The sequence below is a fragment of the Phoenix dactylifera genome, chromosome 2 (genome assembly GCF_009389715.1).
Source record: "Phoenix dactylifera cultivar Barhee BC4 chromosome 2, palm_55x_up_171113_PBpolish2nd_filt_p, whole genome shotgun sequence".
NCBI lineage: Eukaryota > Viridiplantae > Streptophyta > Magnoliopsida > Arecales > Arecaceae > Phoenix > Phoenix dactylifera.
In genome coordinates, this window is record NC_052393.1 from 8,085,528 (window position 1) to 8,096,923 (window position 11,396).

At 40.1% G+C, this 11,396-nt stretch overlaps 1 protein-coding gene across 1 annotated transcript; it reads right to left on the bottom strand.

Moving 5' to 3' along the window:
• Positions 1-1,478: 1,478 nt before the first annotated feature.
• LOC103710801 (peptide methionine sulfoxide reductase A1-like) lies at positions 1,479-11,130 on the bottom strand. Its single transcript, XM_008796700.4, has 2 exons — positions 10,538-11,130; positions 1,479-1,978 (listed from the first exon to the last, which is right to left on the bottom strand). The coding sequence occupies exons 1-2, from the start codon at positions 11,072-11,074 to the stop codon at positions 1,727-1,729; spliced, it is 789 nt and encodes a 262-aa protein (XP_008794922.2). The 5' UTR covers positions 11,075-11,130; the 3' UTR covers positions 1,479-1,726.
• Positions 11,131-11,396: the final 266 nt, after the last annotated feature.

The following is an 11,396-nucleotide window of genomic DNA, read 5'->3' on the forward strand; positions in this document are numbered from 1 at the left end:
TCTAGAGAACATTTTCTCAACTACGATCATATATCTCAATATGAACTAATGGATGCATAACTGGTAACAAAAATTGGAGACTACTTCTCATAGATTGCTTCTTGGAAAAATGTCTGAATGTGATCGATCTTTTTGGACCACATAAAAAGGCACGCCTAAAAGTAAAAAGTGAAGCAAGCCTGTGCTCCATCATAACGGTCGGTGGTCGCTCAGATTCTCCAGAGATGAGAGTCGCCTGCGGCAGGATTACAAAAACTCTCGTCATTACACGAACGCAATTGACTACGTCTTCGACCGACATCTACTAAAGTAGACATACTTGCAAGAGGTGCCATATTAAATTTTTTGTTCTAGCCTTCCCTTGTAATCACCACATGATCTCGACTCTTAGATGGTTCTGATTACATTCGGTGTGACCTCAAAGACGGAGCATTTACCAGAATATGGTTGAAATTGAGGCAAATTCCTCGATCCAGACGGAATCCACTTGTCTCTGCTATACATGCATCTGTAAATATCCTGTATCAGCGAAGATTTGTAATAATCTTTAAGCGCATTTCTTGCTCTCATCTTAAAAACAGAGGAGCAATAATACAAAGAGGCTCCCCTTGCGTGCACATGAATAATTCTCTTATCATGCGGCAATTGGGGATCAGTGCAACTAGTGAGATTTTGCTGCCAAATACAGCGGTTCATCAGTTATAGAATTGCCAAATTAGCAGTTATATGCTCCACAAATTTTTCATGTGTGCATGATGGGCATCCTCCGAGCATTTTCCTATAGCACTCAAAAAATAGAAATAAATTTGTTAAATAAATAATACAGAGAAGATCTAATCACAACTTGTTAAAATTTTTTTACTTTTAATATTTTTAAAAAAATTATATATTTTTACCACCAACACTCCCTCCATTGCTGCTGCTATTATTACCATCACTGCCTCCACCATCACCACCACCACCACCACCATAATTGTCATCACCATCCCCATTACATCGCTACTGCCATCATCATTCTCACCAGCATATCATTGGTGCCCCTACCAACACAATGACTGCCACCTCCACAAAAGCACAGTCCCCGCCATGCCACTACCAACCCTGCCTCTGGCATCACCATCACCTCCATTGCCTCTGTTACTACCATCACCATCTCCACCATCACTAAATATATTTATATTTTAAAAATAAAAAAATAGAAACAAAATTTGTTCTATATTTAAAATTTTTGAAAAAGATGTAAACTCATGCCAATCGCACCTTAAATGTATCCCTTTCAACAAATGGGGCAAATAGGTTCAACAAAGCTGAGACCAACAATAGAAGCTTTCTACTTGCAACTTTTCAGCTCCAGCACGCATCCCGAAAGTTATGATTGGGACTAGCGGATCAAAAATTCTAACCGGTATAAGCAGGCTTCGACGGACAACCTTCCCAGATGTCACTTTGGAAGGTGTCATTTCAGTACAGAGTCATGCTAATACTCGGTGAAGAATCATGCTATATAAACAGTCTTTCCACCTTTTTTTTTCCAGAAGATATAAACAGAAACATAATGCATGTCTGAGGATAAGTACAGGCCACAAACGCTCAAAAGCTTAACATATATTAAGCGGACATAATCTATAGACCTTCGGAAGAATATATATGAAACATAACCTTTGATAGCTCTAACCAGCCAAAACAACCAGGGATTGCACCACCAAACGGTGCTTGTAGTACCGTCTTAACCATAGCAGCGAATAGGGTCATTGCAGCCTTTTGCTGCAGACTGCTTAAAACCAAAGCGACCGCCTTTCTCAAGGTACTGCTGATGGTACTCCTCTGCTCTGTAGAATTTTTTTGCGGGAAGGATCTCTGTCACAATCTTCCTGTTCAAGACCTTCTGGTGCCTCTCAAGAGATACCCTGGCAGCTCTTTCCTGCTCTGGTGTATAAAAATATATTCCAGACCGGTACTGGGTACCAACATCATTTCCCTGCATGCGGTCGTCAGGGGCAGATGTTAAGGAACTGGATTGCAGATGCTACCGAGACCAGGACATTAGATTCAAGCAACCTTTAAGATAACTCATATTTGCAACTAATCTTTCACCCAGAAACTTCTGCAACCAGATGATTATAAGATTATCATTTACAAAAGTCCTGGAATTCAGAGTTTTTCAGGAATGAAACCTAAGATGGCACAACTTTGTACTGCAGACTAGGTGAAGTATCCCATGCTCAAAATTATAACCAAGGGCATTAGACCCTCTTTCCTTTTCATCTAATCAACTTAAATGATCTTTCCACTTCTGAAGTTTTCATTTTTCAAGCTTTAGTTATCCAAAGAAGCTGTGTTTTTTTCTTGCTTGCATTTTTATAATATGCAACCTCAAGTAATTGGAAAACAAATAGTCCAAAAAAGAGAGCTCAGTAATCAGGAAAACTTCAAGAATATTTGGTAAAGAAATGTGAGATAATAAGCAGCATTTCCCCTTCAATCCTGACTGAGCGATAATATAATTAAAAAAAAAAAAACTTTAGACATTGGTAAGGTAAGAATCTCCATATGCCCTTGTTAATTGGCCTGGTACTGCATTGGAATTTGGGAAAGCTATAAAAAGTCAAGCCTACAGAACCACAAAAAGATGAGTCACATCTTAAAAATCATCCATTATGGATGCCAAATAGGTTATCCTTTATTACATAAACAGGATTAACTCAAGGCAACTATAAACTTCATAAAAAAGTTGGAAGCAACCATATTTAACTAAAAGACAAGTTTACACAGCCTAATTGAAGGCCAACTACTTCACAACCCCTTCCTCCAAAATTGCAGCAAGTTTCAAGCACAAGAGTCAGATATAGTTGAATGACCACTTCAGTCTTAGAATCCAACTGAATTAGACTTTTAACAGAATTTCTTTCCAGTCAGATTCAGGCTAATCCCATGTATGCTACTGCAAGATAGCACTGTTACTTATCGCCAATCTGACTGCTTAAACATTTTTCAGAGAAAATGTGATCTTATTTTGCTGTACATTAATGAATATTCAGTAGTTACTACTAACTTGTCCCTGTTTTCCAACAAATGTCCTTTGGCCGTGCTCAACAAGCTTTGAATAGTGACAAGGAGTGTGATCTTCAGAACACCATATGCAACTTCATGATCTTAGTAATGTAAATACTATTCGCATCAAATCTACCAGAATAAAGCCATTATGTAAAATAGCCCATGTATATCCAACAAAAAGTCAACACACATGGCTACAACCTGCAACTGTGCTTCTTAAACTAGAAGAACATGAAGTGATGTTTTCTCAGCTTAAGCTTTCTAGCTGATGATAAATACAATAAGGCTCCATCCGATGAACCAAGTCCACTTTTTTTTTAGGGGGTGGGTGGGGCACCTTCTAACTTCTGAAGCTACCTCCATATTGAACCAATAATAGCTTCATGTGGCACACACTTACAAAATCTTTGCCGTGATTGTAGAATTCCTACAACAAACCAAATAGCAGCCCTTCTAGCTGATGCATGCATCTCTTGAATATAACTGCCAGACTTGTAATGAATGACATGATGCTACTCTAGAAGTTCTGCAACTATCAATTATGCTTGTACTGCTAACAGGAAAGTTCAGAGCTTCATCATATGGTTATATTTATCCTCCAGAGTAAACAATACAGAATGTCAAATGACACAAAAGACACATTAGTGAAAAATAGAATGCAAACCAATCATTTTTTTCCAAGTTTCATTAATTGACTGCAAACAATCCCTCTACATTTGACACGAACAACCAATCTACCTCTTCCTCCTTAGGAGCCATTAAAATCTTTTTAAAAACAGGTGACCACCAGTCTTCAAATTTATCCTATACCCACCACCAAATACCCTCTGAACATTCTTTCCTAGGAAAAAAAGGTTAGGCGGAAGCAGCAATTGCTTCATGAGTATTATACAAACATTTTAACAATGGTGTTAGTATCAAATAAAAGCAGGACATTACAATCAGATTTAACAAAGTTGTGCCAACATACAGTATCCAACACCTGTGGAAAATTGCATGCATTATTTCTGATCCTTGTTATAAAGTCATTTAGAAGCATGGAAGCTTAATTTGCACCTGTCTTGTAAATGACTAAAGGTCGGTAATTTTAGTTCTCTCCTCGATAAGTTGAATGGACACTTGGAAAGTTGGAAATAGACTACTTGTCTCAGATGGGTAGATTGACTCTGCTACGATCTGTCTTAGCGCCTACACCTATTTGTCTTATAGCAAACTGTGCAATTCCTCCTAGGGTGATGGACTTAATTAGGGCCTATTGGGATATTCCTACAGGATTAGGCTAAAAATCCTGTAGGATTCGTGAATTGGGCTGTCCTTTTAAGCATTGCCTTGTATCAAATAAATACCACTTTGCCCAAGTCTTGTGGGAAGAAGAAAAAGACCTTCCTGCAGCCCGAAGACTAGAACTTGGGCTCGGTTTGAACATGCTCTTAGAAAATGCAAGCTAGATGGGCCAATAGGCTCGATTCCTACAAGATTTTCAGCTCGATCCTGTAGGAATATCCTAACATGCCCTTAAAAGGTTTTTCAAGTTCTTCTTTTGGGGGCATGAATCAAATGAGAAGAAGCTACATCTGTTGTCCTGGGACAAAAATTGCAAACCAAGGTCTGAAGCTGGATTGAACTACAGGACCTCCAGACCAGAAGAGAATTTTTCATGGCAAAAGCTGCTCGTCACATCATCCTTGAGCCAAATTCTCTATTGAGTTCTTGGTGTCTTTGAAGTATAATTTTTAAAGAGTTGAGCCACTTCACCAATATGGAATGCTATTTGTCAGGGCGCTAACTTAGTCAAGGATGGTTTTATGTCGGCTGTTGGAAAAGGATGGAAGATTGACTTAGTCAAGGATGATTTATGTGGGTGGTTGGAAATGGACAGAAAAGACTTCCTTACAGATCCTTGAATATCTAAGATACCACAAAATCACTGGCCTTGTCCTCTGAACAAGAAGAATTGTGAGGAGGGCCTCAAAGTTGCAAACTTTCTAACTTATGATCATCAGTGGGATGAACAAAAATTGAAGGCCATATTGCCTGGAGAGGCGGTTTCAATTATTCTTTCATTCCCTATTCCTAAGAGTGACTGTTAGACTTGTCCTGTTTGGGGTTCTTATAACCATTGCATCATCAGGGTAAAGAAAATCCAATCATCAGTTAGGCCCTGTATGCAGCAACATGAGGAACTTAACTATTCTTGGATCTGGAAGCTACAAGGGGGACCCGGTGTTCAACTATTTTGGTGGAACATAACATGGAGTAAAATTTCCAGCAAGGCTATCTTAGCTCCGTGCGGCTTTTTAACACTTAGTGCAAATTGTGATCTTCGTATGGATGTTCTAGATGATGTCGGACATGTTATTCTACGGTGTAGGATTGCAGGGGAGAATTGGCACCATCTATATCAAAGACTCATAGGAGTTATTACCTATCCTTCAATTGAGGTTATGCTAAATTTTCTTAAGGATAAAAGTACTTGTGATAGAACCAAATGTGTTGCTGCATATACTAGGTGGGCGCTTTGGCATGCTAGGGACCAAAGAATTTTTAACAATAGGATTTACGGGAGCTCTCAGATTGTTGAGAGACCCACAACAGGTAACCCAAACCCCAATACCCAAACCCAGCTCACCCTCTCTCACTCTATCACCTTTTACACAGCAACTATCCAACAAAATATTCCGCACCAATGACACCAACTATGACCAGACCCCTCATGGCTTACTAACTTGTTTCCTCCTTCCCACATAACTTCTTCCCGCGCTACCAAGAAGTTGTCATGTCCTCCATCTTAACCTCACCGTCTTTGCCTCCGCTCATTTTCGTCTTCTTCTCTTTTTCTCGCTCCCCAAGACTCCTCCCCACATAACCCCTATCTTTCTTCAAAATTCCAAACCCTTATCCTCTTTCTCGCTATCTCCCCTTTTGATGACGTGGCCAATGAGTTAGTTGGGGAAGCTGGGGCTGGGGTTCGAGAGTCAAAGAAGCCTCTCGACAGAGGCATCGTCGGTGATCATGAAGGAGCCAAACAACTACGAGCCAGCACGGCAGCACAGGTGTAGGAGCTCGTGCAATTTAGGGCAAGGCACTTCTAGGGGGTAGAGCTAGCAAGACAATGAAGATGGACACAACAAGGGGGAACCTTCACAAACCCACCTACAAGGATGTACGCACTAGGGCCGCCAACCTCTCTGAGGACGTCTTAGTCTATTATGATACTTGGAAGTGCAAGTACAAGGACCCGCTCAAAGGGGTTTGGGCACACCATGACCCCACCACCCTTAGTCGCAAGGTAAAGATTGTATTTTTGATGGGTTTAATTGGTTTGGTTAATTTTGCTATAAAATTGATTTTTATTGGTTTGACATGATCTTTATTACTTCTTTTGGGGCAATTTATGTTATTATCATGTTATGTCGTGCTAATTTACCTTTTGACATGAGTAGTTCTACTTTGGCCAAGAAACATTAAATTTTAAGTAGTTGCATATAGAACTGGGAATTCATCGTGCACAAGCATTTCTTGTGCAAGAATTGCTTAATCACTTCGAAGATATGGACACCAAGGATTTATCCCAGTGGGACAACAAGACATCCCACCATCCCAAGTGTCAAGACAAGGCACAATCCCAAGTATTGAGCCAAGGACCGGGATGGGACATCCACCAAGAGAGAAGTGAGGATAAAAGCGAGCAAATTGAAGGAGTTTAAGATAGAGGGAATGATGGCTTGTAGCATGGTTAGAAGCTTGTCGGTAAGAGGCAAAGCTTGTAGCATGGTTAGAAGCTTGTTGATAGGAGGCAAATGATAGGAATGGCCAATAAGAAGTTTGATCATTGGAGGAGAGGTTAGTCACCAAATGCTTTACTGGTTTCTCTTAACTAGTTTACCTTGATTTCCATAAAAGTATGCCTCTCAACTAACAGTCGCCCTGAAGCTCTCTCACCCTTCACCTCATTTCTTACCAACCGTTGCATAATCTCATTATAGCAATAATTAATGCTTACAAGAGATTGCCAGCATCTTCCCCTTTTTGCTTACCACATACAACATAATTTACTACAGGCCCAGTTGTTGTCCATAAAAGGTTTCCACAACCGTGGAAAACAGTGCCCCCAAAGTTTGGACCAACATGCTATATTTATTGGCATAGGCACACCCTGTGTTTAAATTCTGATAGCACAATCATTGCCTGTGTGTATTTATTTTTTGAGAATCTTACAGCACAACATCGGCATTGAGTTTGTAGGAGGTACTGCTGTGGATCTAATAGTTTTAATTCATACACCCACAAAAACACATCGCTGTAGGTCCTACAAGTGATGGTGAAAAAAGAGGAGCAAACCTGGAAATTTTAAAAATTAAGATTCTCTATCAAAAACATCAAATGTGCTTTTACCAAAATTCTTTGTTCAATTTTGGGTTGTTTTCCACAGCACAACCCTTACCACATTTACTTCTTCTGTTTCATTTTTAATAATATGCATTTAAGAATACCAAATAAATTCAAAGAGCTAAAACACTGAAGGACAAGGTGCAGACTCCTTACGGACAAAACTGGACTTCTTTTGCACCCAAAAAAACCCTAGAGTCAAAGCAAAAGAGATGAGCAAGATGTCGTCCAAAAACCTTTGTTCTATTCCCTTTCTTTCTTTTTCATTTAAGATTTCCCACAATAAACTCAATGTGGCCAAACTCATGAACTTATGGGAGGATAGCTATTGTTGTAATCTTCTCCACCTTCTTTATAATATAAAGGCTTTGTTCCGTAGGATCCTTCGCCTCTTTTCCGTTTCAGATTTTTGAGGCTTTTCTCAGTCCTAAAAGTTTACTGAAAAAATGAAATGGAAGAAAAATAGAGAAACTAGAACACATCATGCAAAGAGAGAGACTTTTGGCAGAAGCATTAAAGATTCTTCCAAAGACTTTGCCTTCTTAAAATCCCTCCAGTTAAGTCCACTCGGTTCACCATCACTTCAATCTATTCAGATGAGTTTTGCTGGGCATGTGAGATAAAATTATTTGCGGCCAATATTTATACTTCCTACAAACTCAAGGATGTTACCTACATTCTAAGATTTTTTTGAAGATAAACACATACCCAGTTGGCAATCAAATATTAAATATATATAGCCAAAAGATTATTGTTATAGTGAATTGAGTAGCAGATCTTAAGCAAATAACTAGAGAGAAAGGAGAGTCAGTTGAATTGTCGCATTTAAAGCATTTAAAATGTGCCTCTCAACTTACCTTGATTGCCACACAAAAACTTTGCATGATTTTTTCCTCGAGCAATGTACCCCAAGTGTCATACCTCGCTAATTTCATAGACTTGGCACTTATTTCACAACATATTGAGCCCTCTTTGAAAGCAACCTAATAACAAATACCTCCTTATTCTGGTGGCAACATAATGCCTATCCTCTTATCTAGCCATATTTGACACCAACTAATATGGATTTTGGGTTCCCTAACCCTGGGCTTGTGAGATGCTCAAATGCAAGCTTCCTTATCTATCTGTCAGTCCTACCCACCATCATTGTCTTTATGTTTACATCAACTTTTTAGATGTTATACACCAACTTATCCCTTAAAACAAATGGATCAAGAACCATGTTAAGAATTTTCAGCTTGCTTACATGTTAAACTTTCTTGACAAGCAAGAGAACTTGCTCTTTGTTTGTACTTTATAGTCCCTAACATGTCATGAATCAAAAGGAAGCCAGTGCATCCAATAGTCAAAGATCATTAAGAAGACCTTATGCAATTTTTGACAACTCACATGAAAAATCATACAAAATGTTTCAAACTCGTCTACCTTACCCCGCTAGCTCACAAATCCTAGAAGATTAATCTCGCATCCACAATGCCACAATCCTCTCGAGAATGTCATAAACTCTTCCTTGCCCTTGGCTTCCTTTTATAAGTTTTCCTATGAAATGCATGCCTCATAGAGGTTTCTTGTGCCCCCCAGTTTACACATCCAGACCACACACATATTTGTAAAAAAAAAAAAAAGGATCTATCACTTAGTTTTAACACTTTATGTGCCCGTATTTGGAGGGGCCACAATGCCCCCACACTCCACACGAATTCCTTTGTCAGGCAAGTCCCCCCCCCCTCCATTTTTTTGCTTAATAGAATATGGCACCCCTATAATTTCCCTCAGGAATCAATCAGCCTCTTTAAAATCCTAATTATGACTGGCTCCTCTCCTTTCTATATTCATGGAATAACAATAAATTGAAATAAATAAATAAACAAAACTTATTCCCTTATACTCTCACCTAACCAACCCTTAGAATTCCTCTCCTCTCATGTTTTTTCCACTCTCTTTCTCCCTAACCCATGAGTGACCTCTCTTACCAACTCTTACTATTGATATTTCTAATAAAAATGCACTTTTTTTAATTAACTCTCTGTAAGGCATATAAACAAGAGAGTCGTGTTAAACAAAAGTAACTTTGTCAGGCTATATAAATGACAAGTGATGAAAATATAGATGGGAGTTACAAGGAGTCATAATAGCGTGTCTTGCTTCCTCTTAATCAAAACACAGTTTTTAAGGGTTTAGCTTCAATGAATTTTTTTTAAAAAAAAATCCATTAGTCTCTCTCTCTCTCTCTCTCTCTCTCTCTCTCTCTCTCTCTCTCTCTCTCTCTCTCTCTAACTGAAGAAGAAGAAGAGGGGAAGTAAGTACTATAAGATGATTGGCATATCTTTTCTTCTCTATTCTAAAGATATGCAGGTAATCCTTCTTGTCATTGACAATTTAACATGCCATCATATTGTTATATGCAACCAAAGTTTACAGTTTATCCTATGATGTTAAAAGTGAAGGCAAAATCTAAATCTCAAACTCTTCTCCTTTTCAATTTTGTTCCTCTCGTTGAAAGGAATCACAGAAACTTTTTTATACACGTCGTATTTTTCTTCTAGTTTCCATCATCAATAACACGATATCATGATACTATATATACCGATTGAATTATTTATTTTATTGCATGAGGTTGAAGACAAAGGCAAAATACAGCTCTTGTGTGTGTGCGTGTTGCCTTTCAGTAATACTAAATTTCATTCTTGTAAGAATATATTTAGGCCTCCCCAGTGAAAAATCCTGGTTCCATTCTTGCACTAGAAAAGCATGTGTGCACCAAATTCCCAGTTCCATATGTAACGACTCAAAATCTAATACTTCGTGCAACTAGCATTAAAATAGCTAGCTCCCAAAAGTACTTTTACAGGACGATCATGCAAATTCCAACTTCTATCAAACTATCCAAAAATCAATATCTTTTTCAGCATAAAATAGCGACAGCAATTGCACCCATCAGAAATCACTCGTAGGGCAATAAACCTTCCGGATCTCCAGCAAAAATCATTTTTTATCAGAAAAAATAAATAAAAAACCTACCAAACCAATACAATCGATTTTTTACGACAGAAACATGAATAGGAATCAAACCCATCAAAAATCGAGACTTTACCTGGCGATTGAGGGTGGTGGGATCATGGCGTGCCCAGAACACCTCAAGCAAGTCCTCATACTTGCACTCCTGGGGATCGTACTGCACCCGGACGACCTCAGAGTGGTTGGTGGCCCCGGTGCACACATCCTCATACGTGGGCTCGTGGTGGTTCCCCTGGCTGTATCCGACCTCGGTCTTGGTAACCCCGGGCACCCTCTGGAACACCAGCTCCACCCCCCAGAAGCACCCGGCCCCGAACTGCGCGAACTCCTGCCCCGGCGCCGGCACGTCGTCGTCCGGTCCCTGCGCGATCGCAGACGACGCCTCCGACGAGAACCCGCCTCGGCTCCGGAACCCTAACCCTAGCTTCCCAAGCCAACTCATCGGCCGCCCCGACGAAGCGGGTGACGGAGTGGAAGAGGGGAAAGATGATAAGGGTTTGGAATTGAGAACAAAGATAGGGGGTTTTAAGGGGAGGGTTCTTGGGGAGCGGGAGAGAGAACAGAAGACCAAAGCGAGCGAAGGCGGAGAGGACGAGATTAAGAAGGAGGGCATGATGGTTTCTCGGTGTCGTGGGGGAGAAGTTATCCTGGGAGGAGGAGGAACCAAACAGCTGAGTTGGTAAGGCCGGGAGGGGGGTCCGGTCACCGGAGGTGGCGATAGATGCGGGATATTTTCTGCTTTCTTGCTACGTGTTGGACAGGAGACTAGGAGAGTACGAGGTTGGCCTGTTTGTTCGCGTTTTGGGTTTACCCGTGGTGGGTGTACTCGCTCAGGTATTGGGTGGCGCTCGGGTTGGATAGCGCACGCAGGGGTCGCGGCCGACGAAGCAATTTCTAATATTAATCCGATGACGTGTATTGATCGGAAGATCGGA

Excerpts from the sequence above, each read along its gene's own strand:
- LOC103710801 (XM_008796700.4), bottom strand. The coding sequence starts at position 11,074 with ATGCCCTCCTTCTTAATCTCGTCCTCTCCGCCTTCGCTCGCTTTGGTC. Across the intron at positions 1,979-10,537 it reads CCACCACCCTCAATCGCCAG|GGAAATGATGTTGGTACCCA; the intron begins GTAAAGTCTCGA and ends GACCGCATGCAG.